At 44.2% G+C, this 18,155-nt stretch overlaps 1 protein-coding gene across 1 annotated transcript in view; it reads left to right on the forward strand.

The window, feature by feature from the left end:
* The window catches only part of PIGU (phosphatidylinositol glycan anchor biosynthesis class U), a 112,687-nt gene that overhangs the window by 73,525 nt on the left and 21,007 nt on the right, over positions 1-18,155 (forward strand). Inside the window, exons 8-10 of the mRNA XM_032605132.1 lie at positions 8,993-9,147; positions 10,769-10,912; positions 13,655-13,779. Coding sequence (XP_032461023.1) covers positions 8,993-9,147; positions 10,769-10,912; positions 13,655-13,779 — 424 coding nt within the window. The remainder of the gene's footprint in view (positions 1-8,992; positions 9,148-10,768; positions 10,913-13,654; positions 13,780-18,155) is intronic.

Raw genomic sequence — 18,155 nt, forward strand, 5'->3', positions numbered from 1 at the left:
TCAGTGAATCATAATCTTTTGCTGGTAGACGGTCTTGCCTCAATGTTTTGTTTTGTTTTCTTTTTGATTTACTTTTTAAAATTTATTTTTTTATACAGCAGGTTCTTATTAGTTATCCATTTTATGCATATTAGTGTATATATGTCAATCCCAATCTCCCAATTCATCACACCACCACCACCAGCCCCCCCGGCGCTATCCCCCCTTGGTGTCCATACATTTGTTCTCTACATCTGTGTCTCAATTTCTGCCCTGCAAACTGGTTCATCTGTACCATTTTTCTAGGTTCCACATATATGCATTAATATACGATATTTGTTTTTCTCTTTCTGACTTACTTCACTCTGTATGACAGTCTCTAGATCTATCCATGTCTCTACAAATTACCCAACTTCATTCCTTTTTATGGCTGAGTAACATTCCATTGTATATATGTACCACATCTTCTTTATCCATTCGTCTGTGAATGGGCATTTAGGTTGCTTCCATGACCTGGCTATGGTAAATAGTGCTGCAATGAACATTGGGGTGCATGTGTCTTTTTGAATTATGGTTTTCTCTGGGTATACATGCCAGTAGTGGGATTGCTGGGTCATATGATACTTCTACTTTTAGTTTTTTAAGGAACCACCATACCGTTCTCCATAGTGGCTGTATCAATTTACATTCCCACCAACAGTGCAAGAGGGTTCCCTTTTCTCCACACCCTCTCCAGCATTTGTTGTTTGTAGATTTTCTGATGATGCCCATTCTAACTGGTGTGAGGTGATACCTCATTGTAGTTTTGATTTGCATTTCTCTAATAATTAGTGATGTTGGGCAGCTTTTTATGTGCTTCTTGGCCATCTGTATGTCTTCTTTGGAGAAATGTCTATTTAGGTCTTCGGCCCACTTTTGGATTGAGTTGTTTGTTTTTTTGTTATTGAGCTGCATAAGCTGTTTATATATTTTGGAGATTAATCCTTTGTGCGTTGCTTCATTTGCAAATATTTTCTCCCATTCTGAGGGCTGCCTTTTCGTCTTGTTTGTAGTTTCCTTGGCTTTGCAGAAGCTTTCAAGTTTCATTAGGTCCCATTTGTTTATTTTTGTTTTTATTTCCATTACTCTAGGAGGTGGATCAAAAAAGATCTTGCTGTGATTTGTGTCAAAGAGTGTTCTTCCGGGCTTCCCTGGTGGCGCAGTGGTTGAGAGTCTGCCTGCTGATGCAGGGGACACGGGTTCGTGCCCCGGTCCGGGAAGATCCCACATGCCGTGGAGTGGCTGGGCCCCTGAGCCATGGCCATTGAGCCTACGCGTCCGGAGCCTGTGCTCCGCAACGGGAGAAGCCACAACAGTGAGAGGCCCGCGTACCGCAAAAAAAAAAAAAAAAAAAAAAAAAAAAAAAAAAAAAAAAAAAAGAGTGTTCTTCCTATGTTTTCCTCTAAGAGTTTTATAGTGTCCAGTCTTACATTTAGGTCTCAAATCCATTTTGAGTTTATTTTTGTGTATGGTGTTAGGGAGTGTTCTAATTTCATTCTTTTACATATAGCTGTCCAGTTTTCCCAGCACCACTTATTGAAAAGACTGTCTTTTCTCCATTGTATATCCTTGACCCTTTGTCATAGATTAGTTGACCATAGGTGCGTGGGTTTATCTCTGGGCTTTCTGTCTTGTTCCATTGATCTATGTTTCTGTTTCTGTGCCAGTACCATATTGTCTTGATTACTGTAGCTTTGTAGTATAGTCTGAAGTCAGGGAGTCTGATTCCTCCAGCTCCGCTTTTTCCCTCAAGACAGCTTTGGCTATTCGGGTCTTCTGTGTCTCCACACAAATTTTAAGATTTTTTGTTCTAGTTCTGTAAGAAATGCCATTGGTAGTTTGATAGGGATTGCATTGAATCTGTAGATTGCTTTGGGTAATAGAGTCATTTTCACAATATTGATTGTTCCAATCCAAGAACATGGTATATCTCTCCATCTGTTTGTTTCATCTTTAATTTCTTTCGTCAGTGTCTTATAGTTTTCTGCATACAGGTCTTTTGTCTCCTTAGGTAGGTTTATTCCTAGGTATTTTATTCTTTTTGTTGCAATGGTAAATGGGAGTGTTTCCTTAATTTCTCTTTCACATTTTTCGTTGTTAGTGTATAGGAATGCAAGAGATTTCTGTGCATTAATTTTGCATACTGCAACTTTACCATATTCATTGATGAGCTCTAGTAGTTTTCTGGTGGCATCCTTAGGATTCTCTATGTATAGTATCATGTCATCTGCAAACAGTGATAGTTTTACTCCTTCGTTTCCAATTTGTATTTCTTTTTCTTCTCTGATTGCCATGGCTGGGACTTCCAAAACTATGTTGAATAATAGTGGTGAGGCTGGACATCCTTGTCTTGTTCCTGACCTTAGAGGAAATGCTTTCAGTGTTTCACCATTGACAATGATGCTTGCTGTGGGTTTGTCATATATAGCTTTTATTATGTTGAGGTAGGTTCCCTATATGCCCACTTTCTGGAGAGTGTTTATCATAAATGGATGTTGAATTTTGTCAAAAGCTTTTTCTGCATCTATTTAGATGATCATATGGTTTTTATTCTTCAATTTGTTAATATGGTATATCACATTGATTGATTTGCATATTTTGAGGAATCCTTGCATCCCTGGGATAAATCCCACTTGATCATGGTGTATGATCCTTTTGATGTGCTGTTGCATTCTGTTTGCTAGTATTTTGTTGAGGGTTTTTGCATCTATATTCATCAGTGATATTGGTCTATAATTTTCTTTTTTTATAGTATCTTTGTCTGGTTTTGGTATCAGGGTGATGGTGGCCTCATAATATGAGTTTGGGAGTGTCCCTTCCTCTGCAATTTTTGGGAAGAGTTTGAGAAGGATGGGTGTTAGCTCTTCTCTAAATGTTTGGTAGAATTCACCTGTGAAGCCATCTGGTCCTGGACTTTTATTTGTTGGAAGATTTTTAATCACAGTTTCAATTTTATTACTTGTGATTGGTCTGTTGATATTTTCTATTTCTTCCTGTTTCAGTCTTGGAAGGTTATAAGAATTTGTCCATTTCTTCCAGGTTGTCCATTTTATTGGCATAGAATTGCTTGTAGTAGTCTTTTAGGACGCTTTGTATTTCTGCAGTGTCTGTTGTAACTTCTCCTTTTTCATTTCTAATTTTATTGATTTGAGTCCTCTCCCTCTTTTTCTTGATGAGTCTGGCTAATGGTTTATCAATTTCTTTTATCTTCTCAAAGAACCAGCTTTTAGTTTTATTGATCTTTGCTATTGTTTTCTTTGTTTCTATATCATTTATTTCTGCTCTGATCTTTATGATTTCTTTCCTTCTGCTAACTTTGGGTTTTGTTTGTTCTTCTCTCTCTAGTTCGTTTAGGTGTAAGGTTAGGTTGTTTATGTGAGATTTTTCTTGTTCTTGATGTAGGCTTGTAATTGCTATAAACTTCCCTCTTAGAACTGCTTTCGCTGTGCCCCATAGGTTTTGGATTGTTGTGTTTTCATTGTCATTTGTCTCTAGGGTTTTTTTTTTTTTTTTTTTTTTTTTTGCGTTACTCGGGCCTCTCACTGCTGTGGCCTCTCCCGTTGCGGAGCACAGGCTCCAGACACGCAGGCTCAGGGGCCATGGCTCACGGGCCCAGCCGCTCTGTGGCATGTGGGATCTTCCCGGCCCGGGGTGCAAACCCGTGTCCCCTGCATCAGCAGGCGGACTCTGAACCACTTTGCCACCAGGGAAGCCCTCTAGGTATTTTTTGATTTCCTTTTTGATTTCTACAATGATCTAGTTATTTAGTAACATATTGTTTAGCCTCCATGTGTTTGTGTTTTTTATGTCTTTTTTCCCCTGTAATTGATTTCTAATCTCATAACATTGTGGTTAGAAAAGATGCTTGATATGATTTCAATTTTCTTAAATTTACTGAGGCTTGATTTGTGACCCAAGATGTGATCTATCCTGGAGAATGTTCTGTGTGCACTTGAGAAGAAAGTGTAATCTGCTGTTTTTGGATGGAATGTCCTATAAATATCAATTATGTCTATCTGGCCTATTGTGTTATTTAAAGCTTCTGTTTCCTTATTTATTTTCATTTTGGATGATCTCTCCATTGGTGAAAGTGAGGTGTTAAAGTCCCCCACTATTATTGTGTTACTGTCGATTTCCTCTTTTACAGCTGTTAGCAGTTGCCTTATATATTGAGGTGCTCCTGTGTTGGGTGCATATATATTTATAATTGTTATATCTTCTTCTTGGATTGATCCCTTAATCATTATGTAGTGTCCTTCCTTGTCTCTTGTAACATTCTTTATTTTAAAGTTTATTTTATCTGATATGAGTATTGCTACTCCAGATTTCTTTTGATTTCCATTTGCATGCAATATCTTTTTCCATCCCCTCACTTTCAGTCTGTATGTGTCCCTAGGTCTGAAGTGGGTCTCTTATAGACAGCATATATATAGGTCTTGTTTTTGTATCCATTCAGCAAGCCTGTGTCTTTTACTTGGAGCATTTAATCCATTCACATTTATGGTAATTATCGATATGTACGTCCCTATATCCATTTTCTTAATTGTTTTGGGTTTGTTTTTTTTTTTTTTTTTTTGCAGTATGCGGGCCTCTCACTGTTGTGGCCTCTCCCGTTGCGGAGCACAGGCTCCGGACGCGCAGGCTCAGTGGCCATGGCTCACGGGCCCAGCCGCTCCGCGGCATGTGGGATCTTCCCGGACCAGGGCACGAACCCGTGTCCCCTGCATTGGCAGGCGGACTCTCAACCACTGCGCCACCAGGGAAGCCCTTTGGGTTTGTTTTTGTAGGTCCTTTTCTTCTCTTGTTTCTCCAACTTAGAGAAGTTCCTTTAGCATTTGTTGTAAGCTGGTTTGGTGCTGCTGAATTCTCTTAAGTTTTGCTTGTCTGTAACACTTTTGACCTCTCCATCGAATCTGAATAAGATCCTTGCTGGGTAGAGTAATCTTGGTTGTAGGTTCTTCCCTTTCATCACTTTAAATATATCATGCCACTCCCTTCTGGCTTGTAGAATTTCTGCTGAGAAATCAGCTGTTACCCTTATGGGAGTTCCCTTGTATGTTATTTGTCGTTTTTCCCTTGCTGCTTTCAATAATTTTTCTTTGTCTTTAATTTTTGCCAATTTGATTACTATGTGTCTTGGCATGTTTCTCCTTGTTTTTATCCTGTATGGGACTCGCTGCGCTTCCTGGACTTGGGTGGCTATTTCATTTCTGATGTTAGGGAAATTTTCGACTATAATCTCTTCAAATATTTTCTCTGGTCCTTTCTCTCTCTCTTCTCCTTCTGGGACCCCTATAATGCAAATATTGTTGCATTTAATGTTGTCCCAGAGGTCTCTTAGGCTGTCTTCATTTCTTTTCATTCTGTTTTCTTTATTCTGTTCCACAGCAGTGAATTCCACCATTCTGTCTTCCGGGTCACTTATCCGTTCTTCTGCCTCAGTTATTCTGCTATTGATTCCTTCTAGTGTAGTTTTCATTTCAGTTATTGTATTGTTCATCTCTGTTTGTTCTTTAATTCTTCTAGGTCTTTGTTAAACGTTTCTTGCATCTTCTCGATCTTTGCCTCCATTCTTTTTCCGAGGTCCTGGATCATCTTCACTATCATTATTCTGAACTCTTTTTCTGGAAGTTTGCCTATCTCCACTTCATTTCGTTGTTTTTCTGAGGTGTTATCTTGTTCCTTCATCTGGTACATAGCCCTCTGCCTTTTCATCTTGTCTATCTTTCTGTGAATGTGGTTTTTGTTCCACAGGCTGCAGGACTGTAGTTCTTCTTGCTTCTGCTGTCTGCTCTCTGGTGGATGAGGCTATCTAAGAGGCTTGTGCAGGTTTCCTGGTGGGAGGGACTGGTGGTGGGTAGAGCTGGGTGTTGCTCTGGTGGGCAGAGCTCAGTAAAACTTTAATCTGCTTGACTGCTGATGGGTGGGACTGGGTTCCCTCCCTGTTTGTTGTTTGGCCTGAGGTAACCCAACACTGGAGCCTACCTGGGCTCTTTGGTAGGGCTAATGGCAGACTCTGGGAGGGCTCACACCAAGGGGTACTTCCCAGAACTTCTGCTGCCAGTGTTCTTGTCACCATGGTGAGCCACAGCCACCCCCCGCCTCTGCAGGAGACCCTCCAACACCAGCAGGTAGGTGTGGTTCAGTCTCTCCTGGGGTCACTGCTCCTTCCCTCCTGGGTCCCGATGTGCACACTACTTTGTGTGTGCCCTCCAAGAGTGGAGTCTCTGTTTCCCCCAGTCCTGTTGAAGTCCTGCAATCAAATCCCACTAGCCTTCAAAGTCTGATTCTCTAGGAATTCCTTCTCCCGTTGCCAGACCCCCAGGTGGGGAAGCCTGACTTGGGGCTCAGAACCTTCACTCCAGTGGGTGGGCTTCTGTGGTATAAGTGTTCTCCAGTCTGTGAGTCACCCACCCAGCAGTTATGGGATTTGGTTTTGCTGTGATTGCGCCCCTCCTACCATCTCATTGTGGCTTCTCCTTTGTCTTTGGATGTGGAGTATCTTTTTTGGTATTCCAGTGTCTCCCTGTCGATGATTGTCCAGCAGCTAGTTGTGATTCTGGTGTTCTCCCAAGAAGGAGTGAGAGCGCGTCCTACTCCGCCATCTTGGTTCAGGCTAGCCTATTTCTAGCTTTTGATTTAAAGTGAGAAGTATGCAACACTTCCTTTGATTTGAACACTTAGAGGCCATTGTAGGGTTATTAGTTGGCCTAATTTTAATATTGTTATGTCTCAGGGAATCGGGAAGCCTGAGGAGAGGGAGAGAGACAGGGGAACAGTTGGTCAGTGGAGCAGTCAGAGCACACACATTTATCAATTAAGTTCGCTGTCTTGTATGGTTGCAGTTCATGGTTTACCAAGGCAATTACAATAGTAACATCAAAGATCACTGATCATGGGTCACCATAACAATAATAATGAAAAAGTTTGAAATATTGCAAGAATTACCAAAATGTGACACAGAGATATGAAGTGATCAAATGCTTTTGGAAAAATTGTGCCCTTAGGGTTGCCACAAACCTCCAGTTTGTGAAAAACGCAGTATCTGTGAAGTACAATAAAGCAAAGTGCAGTAAAATGAGGTGTGCCTGTGTTATAACTTTGTTTTCTGTTTCCACAGATTCTACTCTTACTTTTATTATTTCCTTCCTTTTTTTGAAGTGTATTCTGTTCTTTTTCTAATATCTTAAAAAGGATGTTTATTTATTTTCAGCCTTCCATTCAAATATGGTTAATATGGTTGTATGTTTCCCTCAGAGTACTGTTTTATCTGTATTACCTGAATAGTGTTATAAGGTATTTTCATAACCATTAATTTCTTTTTTTTTTGGCTGTGCTGCGTTGCTTGCGGGATCTTAGTTCCCCGATCAGGGATCAAACCGAGGCCCCCAGCAGTGGAAGCACGGAGTCCTAACCACTGGACTGCCAGGGAATTCTGTTATAACCATTAATTTTTTTTTTTTTTATAACTTTTTTTTAAAATTTATTTTTGGCTGCTTTGGGTCTTCATTGCTGCGCACGGGTGTTCTCCGGTTGTGGTGAGCAGGGGCTACTCTTTGTTGCAGTGTGCAGGCTTCTCATTGCGGTGGCCTCTCCTGTTGCGGAGCACGGGCTCCTGGCACGCAGGCCTCAGTAGTTGCAGCACACGGGCTCAGCAGTTGTGGCTTACGGGCTCTAGAGCGCAGGCTCAGTAGTTGTGGTGCACGGGCTTAGTTGCTCCACGGCATGTGGGATCTTCCTGGACCAGGGCTCAAACCCGTGTCCCCTGCATTGGCAGGAGGACTCCCAACCACTGCGCCACCAGGGAAGTCCCAGCCATTAATTTCTAACATCAAAGCTATCTATTATCATTCCTTCTTTGACTCCTGAGTTATTTGCAAAAGTGTTTAGCACTTTCCTAATGTATTTATAGGTTATCTTTTTATTAAAGATTTTGAGAAATTGCATTATGGTCAGAGCATGGGGTCTGTATGATACAGATTCCTTAAAGTCTGTTGATATTGCTTTATGGCCTGATTCAGGTATGTGGTCAGTTTTTATAAATCCCCCAAAATGTTTTAAATGAATGTGAATCCTCCAGGTACACTGTTTTATAAGTTTATTTTGTTATTTTATTTTATTTATTGTTTTTGGCTGAGTTGGGTCTTCGTTGCTGTGCACGGGCTTTTCTCTGGTTGCAGCGAGTGGGGGCTACTCTTCGTTGCAGTACGTGGCCTTCTCATTGTGATGGATTCTCTTGTTGCAGAGCAGGGCTCTAGGCGAGTGGGCTTCAGTAGCTGTGGCACATGGGCTCAGTAGTTGTGGCTCGTGGGCTCTAGAGCACAGGCTCAGTAGTTGTGACACACGGCCTCCGTAGTTATGGCTCACAGGCTCTAGAGCACAGGCTCAGTAGTTTTGGCACACAGGCTTAGTTGCTCCATGGCATGTGGGGTCTTCTGGACCAGGGATCAAACCCATGTCCCCCGCATTGGCAGGCAGATTCTTAACCACTGCACCACCAGGGAAGCCCGAGTGTATTTGTTTTTTAAGATCTTTTGTGAACAAATTCATGAAGTGTGTTATTCATATTTCTACTTCATTACTGATTTTTGTCTGTTCGATCTACTAGTTATCCACTGATGATGGATTTGTGTATTTTTTCCTTTGTAGCTCTGTCCAAGTTTGTTTTATATACCTTGAGACTATGTTATTAGGTACCTGCAAGTTTAGAGCTGTAATATCTTGCTGATGAACGTTTTATCACGATAGAACATCTTTATCTCTGCATTACGTTTTACATCAAAGTCTATTTTATCTGGTAACAATAACCAAACCAATTTTCTTTTGGTTAGTGTTTACCTAGCATATACTTTCAATCCTTTGATTTTCACCTATTCTGTGTCCTGTGTTTTCCAGGAGGGATCTTGAAGTTTAGTCTGATAGCTGCTGTTTGTCCTTGAGATCCTTAAATGTACCATTCTGCCTTCTCTCCCAGCGGCAATACATACCCGTGAAAGTGAAGAGCAAAGCCTTCTGGATCTTCTCTTGGGAGTATGCTACGATGTACTTGGGAAGCCTGGTGGTAATTGTTTGCCTCTCCTTCTTCCTTCTCAGTTCCTGGGATTTCATCCCTGCAGTCTATGGCTTCATGTAAGTAATGACCTCATTAGAAAACCTCTGGAAGCTAATTTAGTTTTCACAGCTCCACCTGGAATCAGAGGGCGAGCAAGCACAGGCGGCATCTAGAGCAGTGGTCCTCAAACTTTAGTGTGCATCAGAATCACCTGCAGGGATTCAACACCCAGATTGCTGGTCTCCACCTCCAGAGGTTCTGATTAAGTAAGTCTGGAGTAGGGACCCCAGAATTGGCATTTCTAATAAATTTTCAGGTGATGCTGTTGCTGTCAGTCCAGGGAACACTCTTTGAGGACCACTGGCTTGATCTAGTGCGATTAAAGAACACTCTCTGGGAACATCCAAAGCAACTACCAGCCTCTGACTGGGAGGTTTTGATTCAATCCGAAACAGTAATGGATGTATTCCTCTATTGCAAGAGGGTCTCCAGCAGTTTTAAAATAAAGCCAATAAAATATGTCAGACTTTTAGAGAAAATCAAAATGGCTTTGCAGGATGAATTCTGCAGGCATTTCCACATATTCTGTCTGTGATATGCTGAGGAAGATAACTGCCCAAGCCTGAAGGAACTCACAGCTCAGTGGGTGATAGACACTTAAACCTGCCAGGGTGGGAAAGGGATCTGTGGCAGGCTCCCCTTTGGGATTCTGGGCTGCTTATTTGTGTTAAATCCTGGCTGAGCCTAACAATGACTTAGTAACCTTCAGCTTTTCATGCTCTGCCTCAGATAAGAGTTTGTAACGCCGATGAATAACTTTTCCTAGTTTTCTGCTGGTCCACAGATTGTGTTCTTTACCTCATTTCACAGAAAAGGAAATGTAGTTACAGCAGGAAGCAAAGACTTGCCCTGGGTGGAGGCCTTCATCAGAGAAATCTGACCATGAACTGTTGCCTCTCTCTCCCTTTCCATGCTTCACTTGTTGTACTTTTAAAATTGTGAATTGACATCAGTTTCAACCCCTTATATATTTTTTAATGTAATGTAAAATTTTTAGAACGGCCAGAATTGCAGCCAATCTTTATCTGATATAACCAGACAAAAAGTTTTCCAGTTAAACCCTTATTTCTCAAACAAGGTCTGGGATCCTAGCCAGAACCTGGCAGTGGTTCCTCGGGCCCCTAGACGTCTCACTGCAGTGTCAGGCACTCAGTCTTCTGGCTCCTGCTGTGGGCATGTGGAACAAGAATGGGCAGGAACAGGATCTTTGACCTTGTCTTCCAGACAAGTCTTTAGAATGCTCAAAATAGGTATTGTTTATTTCAAACCCATTCCTCTTTTGCTACAGTGCTGGGCATCTCCTGGTTTTGAGCACATATATCTTGGGCAGTAAAAGAGGGGCTGGTCTTTTGATTTCTAGCACGAATCCCTGCCTTGTCTCAGCTCTTCGATGCATGCCAGAGTTTGGTTCAGGCAATATTTTTTATGGGTTATTATTCTCTGTGTCTCTGCCCCTTGTTTTTGTTAATTACGTATATCCTGGTTGTCTGGAGAGCCCCTCACATTCTGATCTCTGTGGAGACAAAGTCATCCTTTACTGCCCAGCAGCGACCAAAGCCTTCAGGAGAAAACCAGGTCAAAGCAGATCATTCATAACTTCTCCGTGTTTTTTCTCTCCCTTTTTTATCTTTATTCCAGACTTTCCGTTCCAGATCTTACTCCAAACATTGGCCTCTTCTGGTACTTCTTTGCAGAGATGTTTGAGCACTTCAGCCTCTTCTTCGTATGTGTGTTTCAGATCAACGTCTTCTTCTACACCATCCCCTTAGCCATAAAGCTAAAGTAAGTGGTTGGACCTGCTGGATTTTTGTCCACAGAGTCATTTGTAGCTTTACAGGTGCCCTTCAAACTGGGAACATCTGCTATCAGGTTTGTGCCATTTTTGCCCAGGGAACCCTGCCCTCAGTCGCTTCGGTGGCTTGGCTGTATGCAGCAATAGAATCACACGAGTACAGGGTGCAGAGACAGTGCTTTGGAGCCCTATATTTCTCCTGGCCTCACTTTGGGGTACTTGAACCCACATTGCTGCTGAGCCCAGTCACTGTTTTAAACAAGAGCAGTGTTGGGGTGTGGAAGGTATCCTTGGAAAAAGTGGATCTTTTTGGGTGTTCATCAGCATCCCAGTGACAGTTTGCTCAAAGGGACTCAGGATGTATTAGTTGGGAGGCTGACTACCTGCAGCTCTGTTTCATCATCTGATCAGTTTCCCTCAAAAGGGTTGCCTATAAAGCTCTCTTCTGCAGTGTAAGAGGGCTAACATGTGTTGTCCATCCCACCTTTCTAGGCTTTTTGACAACATTCATGCCTAACCCTTGCAGCAACTCTTGGAGGTAGGCATTATGTTATTATCACTTCCATTTTATAGTTGAGGAAATTGCCGTTCAGAGAGGTGGAACAATTTTCCCAGAGTCACGCAGCCAGTAAGCATGGAGCAGGGATTCAGACCCAGGTTTGCTTGGCTCCAGAATCTATGCTCAGTCCCCTGCACCATGCCAGGCTCCTGAGAGAGATCACTTATAGTAGGTCCCAGAAATGGTTCTATTATCCTAGCTTCAGAGAAGGGAAAACAGGCACCAATAGGCATAGATATGCCTGTGTGGTCCAGGGAGGCTGGAAGAGTTTGATTTAGATTTTAAGAGCTTGAGTTCTCTGCTCTAACCTTCCTGCCATTCTCCATGGCCAGTGAACCAATGCACATGGTTCCTAGTCTATAAAAGCTCAGAGTCGATGTTTCTTTCCCATGACATAGCCTTGGCCTGGTATCTGACAGAAAACCATTCTTCCTTGGCCCGGCAGGCTCCAGAATCCTGGCAGCCTTACTCAGCCAAGCTCTCCAGCTGTCTGTGGTCCACATTTCCTGCCCTTGTTCTGGTCAGGCCCAGCCACTGGGCTGAGAGAAGCAGGGAGCCCGGAGCACCTTTTCTCACTCTGTGTAGCCAGCTCTCCAGCAGCTTCTGTTGTTGGCACGTGAAAGGCCACAGACAGCTCCTGGGTAGACAGTAGCACCACCATCTTGTGACACCCTCCCCTCCACCCAACCCCGGCCAGGACCTCAGAGTTGTGGGGACAGAAGATATGAAGATACCTGACCTCCTCTGCAGCTGCCCTCCTGTGCCTGGATATGAAGTTCCACTCTGGCCCCTGCAGTGCCAGCTTTGTGAGAACAGGCCCTCCAGGGCGCCTCTCCCCAGGCACTGTTTCAGGGGGGCCTGGTCTCCATGTTTTTTGGCACTACATTGTCACTAGTTTTTGCATAGGAATGGTGCAGCTGTTACCAGCTACGTAAGAAGCCCAAAGCCAGTGACTTGGATTAGCTTTAGGAAGATGCTCACTGAGGTAGCTGGACCCTTCCTAGAGGCCACAGGACTGCGTGACTTTGCCAAGCTGAGTTTCTGAGTCATTTGCTAGTGTTTGCATTTGCATAGTGTTTGGGTGTGTACACGTTTGTCTCCACATCTCAGATTTACACCCATTGAGTCACCCTGACCTTTGACCTGCAAGAGGAGAATGCCATGCCATTAACCTGAAGAAAACCTTCATGAGCTGGATATCCAGGTCCTGTGCGGAAGTAGGCCACGTGCATGTTGTTTAGGTGTAGCTGAGCAGGGTGCACACCTCGCTTCTTCCTGTTGGCTTCCCTTCAGCAGGTGGTCAGTTCTCGGAGGAGCACAGGAGATTGAGTTCTGTCTCATCCTCCCTGATCAGAGCTGTGATCCTGCTGGGCACTCAGGAGAATAGCACTGGTGGTGCTTAGGCGTTCTAGAGACAAACAGCTCCATCACTTACAAACTCTCTTATCTTCTCTGAACCTGATTTCCTCAGCTGCAAATGTGGTGACAGCATTGCCTATCTAGAGGGGTAGTTGAGGTATAGTGAGGATCACATGTAATGATGCAAGAAAAGGGCCTAGCACAAAACTTTGCACAAGTGAGGGTTCAGGAAATGGTAGGCAGTGTTACTAGTTTAAGGTAACAAGAACTCCTTAAGAGCAAAAAGCTGCATGCAGCTGTCAGTTCTCTTTCTGGAAAGAAGCTCATCATAGCTAAAGATCTGTAGTCCCCACTGACCCTGTTGTCAGAGAAACAAAGCATCAGCAAGGAGGCACCTCCTGCCCTGGGTGCAGTGTTAGAGGGGCCTCTGGCTTGGGTGGCTGCCTGATAACTCTGACAAGCAGTCATTTAAGCCCAGTAATAAAGGGCGCTGACTTCATGTGTTCTCTCCTCAGCGGCTCCTGGCGGAAGGCCCAGAGATGGCAGGGGTGGGGCTTGATTGAAACATCTCTGTGGGCTCTTTCTCTAGTGTTTGCTGGGCTCTTCTCACCACCTCTGGGCATCTCTGGGTGTCTGCAGTTTTCTGCTCTGCTGCTTGGCCCGGCCCCGTGTCTTGTGGGTAGCAGAGCCAATGCCTCCATGAAGTCCCCTGGAGAGTATTTTTGGGTTTCAGGGATGGGGTCAGGAGTCTCTGGGCTGGGCCTGGTCCCTGACCGATCTTCCTCTCTCTGTCTGTCTGCCCTGTCTTACCCAGGGAGCACCCTATCTTCTTCATGTTCATCCAGATTGCCATCATCTCCATCTTCAAGTCCTACCCGACGGTGGGGGATGTGGCCCTCTACATGGCCTTCTTCCCTGTGTGGAACCATCTCTACAGATGTGAGTACTCCCACCTCTCACCCCCTGGTGGCAGATTTGTGTCACCTAGCCCCGGATGAAAACAGCCAGGGAAAAAGGAATTGATAGGCATTTGCTGGGCATCTGCTGTGCTGGCAGCACCAAGAGAGAGACAGTGACATGAGGCACAATATCTGCCTCCTAGATGCTATGGACTAGTGATAATAATACTAGCATTTATTGAGTGCTGTGTACCTGGTCACTGTGATTCTAAGGGTGTTACATGCATTAGCTCATTTTATCTTCACACCAGACTTTGAGGAAAGTATCCCCATTTGCAGAAGAAAAAACTGAGGTACAGAAAGGTAGAGCCACTTGTTCAAGGTCACATGACTGGTAAGTAGTATAGAAGGGCTGGCATTGGAATCCAGATGTGTGATCCTCCAGCCAGCACTGTCCAGTAGGGCTTTCTGTGATGATAGAAATGCCCTATGTCTGCACAGTCCAATAGAGTAACCACTAGTGTGACTGAGAAATGGAATTTTTAATTTAAATTAAATTTACGAAGCCACACATGGCTAGTGGCTATCGTGTTGGACAGTGTGGCACTAGGCCTTGGCTTACCTTTCCCCAATGCTGCACTGAAAGGTCCATAGAAGACAGATGGGGAATACTAGACTTCCGACCTGCCGTGAAGACCCCTTTAAAGCTCTAACCATCCCTTCCTCAGAAGACGACCTAGCAGTGATCTGGTTGTGCTTTCTAGTATTTCCTAGTGTTTCCCTGAGTCGGGCTCTTTGCCCTCTATGTGGGTTCTTTTCAGTGTTTGTGGGCTCCCTGAGGGTAGGCTCATGACTCACTTGCCTCTGTGTCCCTAGCACCCAGGATTAAACCTGACACACAGAACAGCTCAACAAATGTTTGTGGATGGGTTTTTTTTAATATATATATAATTTTTATTGGAGTATAGTTGATTTACAATGTTGTGTTAGTTTCAGTTGTACAGCAAAGTGAATCGTTTATACATATATCCACTCTTTTTTTTAAGATTCTTTTCCCATATAGGCCATTACAGAGTATTGAGTAGAGTTCCCTGTGCTATACAGTAGGTCCTTATTAGTTATCAGGTTTTTTTTTTTTGCAGTACGTGGGCCTCTCACTGGTGTGGCCTCTCCCATTGCGGAGCACAGGCTCCGGACGCGCAGGCTCAGCGGCCACAGCTCACAGGCCCAGCCGCTCCGCGGCATGTAGGATCTTCCCAGACCGGGGCACGAACCCGTGTCCCCTGCATCGGCAGGTGGACTCTCAACCACTGCGCCACCAGGGAAGCCCTGTGGATGGGTTTTTTAAACCTCCCTAATAAAGAGGCAGTGCCAGTGACCCAACACCACTTGATTCTCTAAAACAGGAAGGGAGCTGTTGAACTTTCCTTGCACAGCTAAGTATCAGGAATGAACTCGGGGAGGGTAGGCTTCAGAGGAAGTGAGTCTTTTTTGTTGTTTTGGGGCTGCTGGGTGTCAACCAGGAAGTGAAACTGACCAGCTGCTAGAAAGAAACCTGTCTGTAGGAGTTGGCCTCTGAGCACAGGTAAACAGGTGAGTGGGCAGGACAAGCCAGGCTGCTCCTCCAGGTGATGCCTGGTGGGGCAGTGACCAGATGACCAGACTGGAAGCAGGAAGTAGCATCTTCTGTCTGTGGCATCCTCATTGCACAGACAAGAATCACCCAGTCCAGTGGACTCAGAGTCAGCTTGGCAAGTCACAAGAGCACAAGACATGTGAACATACCGCAGTTTGTGACAGGGTGGGTCTTGGGGATGATGATTCTCTTTCCCCCAAGACAGAGTCCTTTTTAGTTGTCTCTCCCACACAGGGCATCTGCCCCCGGTAAGATCTTTCATCCCATATTGCTGAACACAGTCTGGAGCCAGACCACCTTGAGTCTGAATCCTGGCTTTCCCATTACTAGCAAGTTATTTAACCTTTCTGAGCCTCCCATTATTTCATCTGTCAGATAGAGGGAATATCTTTCATGAGTGTTTTAAGTTTGAGAAAAAATAAATGTAAATAGCACCACATTTATTATTAGTAGTAATAATTACACAGAGGGGTCTGCGGCATAGTTTCATCATCAAAGCTTCAGGCTCAGTAGCCAGTCATTCAGAGTCATTGAAATAAACATATTTTTCAAAACTTGAAATGAACTATTATATGCCCTCTGGGATGATGAGGCACAAAAAAATAAGGATAGGGTTTCTGGAAACCTGGATGAGCTAGTAGATGCTATTGCTGGCTGGCTGGGCAAGTTCAGCTTGTCTGAAAGTCCTGCAGAGAGGGTTGGCTGCCACCCCTGGAGGTGCAGCTCCTGCAGCAGAGAATACTCAGGCTTGGAGTGTCTGTTTGGGGCATGACAACTGTGAGTCATTACATTCATGCGGGAGCATCTTCAGCCTGGTCCTGTGGACATGTGAGTGGAGATTTTATGAAGTCTTTACGCCTAGGTTGAATATATTCAGACTTTTAATGTGGTTAAGAATTCAGTTTAAACATGAGTTACCAGTGCCAGCATGCCTGCTCGCACATTCACCATTTTATTTTCCTGTCCTGCTCAATGGGGAGAAGAGGCACGTGGGCCCTGCCCTGCGTGCAGGTCCCAGATACCGGGACTCTGTGGTGCTTGGGGCCAGGATGAATCATACAGACACACAATTGCGGTGTTAGGGAACAGCCTGCTGGCAGAACCCGTGCCAGCCTGCAGTTGTCCAGCTCAGAGAGCCAGTTACCAAAGGGATGGATTTTGTGAGTGTGTGTGTATATGTTTTGTTTTTATTAAACTATTGTATAAAGATAAAAGAATATTGATTTAAAAATACTCATTGGGGCTTCCCTGGTGGCGCAGTTGTTGAGAGTCCGCCTGCCGATGCAGGGGACACGGGTTCATGCCCCGGTCCGAGAAGATCCCACATGCTGCGGAGCGGCTGGGCCCGTGAGCCATGGCCACTGAGCCAGCGCGTCCGGAGCCTGTGCTCCGCAACGGGAGAGGCCACAACAATGAGAGGCCCGTGTATCGCAAAAAAAAAACAAAAAAACCTCATTAATTATAAAAAGTAATAATACAATAAATTCCCATGTACCCAGCACCTAGTTTAAGAAAAGAAACAATCGCCACGTCCTTTGAAGTCCCTAAATCCCCTCTGTGCCCCTCTCAGTGACGCTGGATTCTTTCAGTGGAATTTTATTTCTGAATGCCTGAGGCTCAGAGAGGGAAAGTGACTTGCCTAAAGTTTCAGTTTGTCAGTGGTGGAGCGACAGATCCGATGAAGTCACCGAGTGAACTTGGTGGGGAATCTGATTCCATCTGGCCTAGCACGTCCGATGAAGGGTGAACCCTTGCGTCTCATCAGGCCCTGGTCATCTCTGACATCTCTGACACCTCCTGGTGCCTGGAACAAGCCGTCCTGTGCCCCAGGTCCCTGTCTCCATCTGCTCTGGCATATACCTGTAATCCTCTGGCCTGTCATCCAGCAAGAGTGAGTAGCAGCTCCCCAGTCCTGCAAAGGTCACCACAGGCCAGAAGCCAACTGGATGCTGGTGACAGTTCCTCCAGGCACATGGGAATGTATCTTTGCAGCTTTTTGTGATTGCACCCAGGAGCTGCATGTGAACCTCTCTCAGTCTCTGCACTTGGTCACCTTCTTGTCACCTGGTCTGAAATCCAGAGTGGCTAGAGGCATGGAACAAAGACCTACCCTGCACTATCAGGCCACAGGAGTTTTATATTAGGAATAGTGTATATTCTTTTCAGCAAAATAATTTCCAGGGGATCAAAAAGAACCACTGAGAAATGTAAATAGTGATGTTGGAGTGGAGGAATGTTAAATAGATATGTTCTTTCTTGAGATTGTAACACTATTTAATAATAATAACAATAATAATAATTCTCAGCGCACACATCCCTTTTCCCAGACTTCTGTTTCTGGGAGCAAGGACAAGGCTTCTGACAGGTCTCAGAAAGGCTTGAGTCAGGGCTTTCACCTCTCAGCTTTGAAAACCCAGAATTGTGGAAATTTCAGATCAGAAAAGAGGACCTTGCAAGCCCTCCAAGCCATGTTTCCAAATTGTAGGATTTCACGGACCACTAACATTTCAAAAAATTCTGGTGACAGAGTTGCCAACTTTTTATTTTTCTGAAGACATGAAAACAGTCAACTACTAGCCATTCATCCCCATTTCATAAAGGAAAATACTTTTTAACAACAGCAACAGGCAACAAGACACCTATCATTTCTTAAGAAAGAATGAAGCTTAAGTTGAAAACATTCAGCTTTAACAAGAACTCTGAACTACCTTCTCCTTACTCTCACTGTGACACTGACCAGTGAAGTCTCTGTTGCAGACCATTATGGGCCTCTTATTTGG

This window comes from Phocoena sinus, chromosome 15 (genome assembly GCF_008692025.1).
Source record: "Phocoena sinus isolate mPhoSin1 chromosome 15, mPhoSin1.pri, whole genome shotgun sequence".
Taxonomy (NCBI): Eukaryota; Metazoa; Chordata; class Mammalia; order Artiodactyla; family Phocoenidae; genus Phocoena; species Phocoena sinus.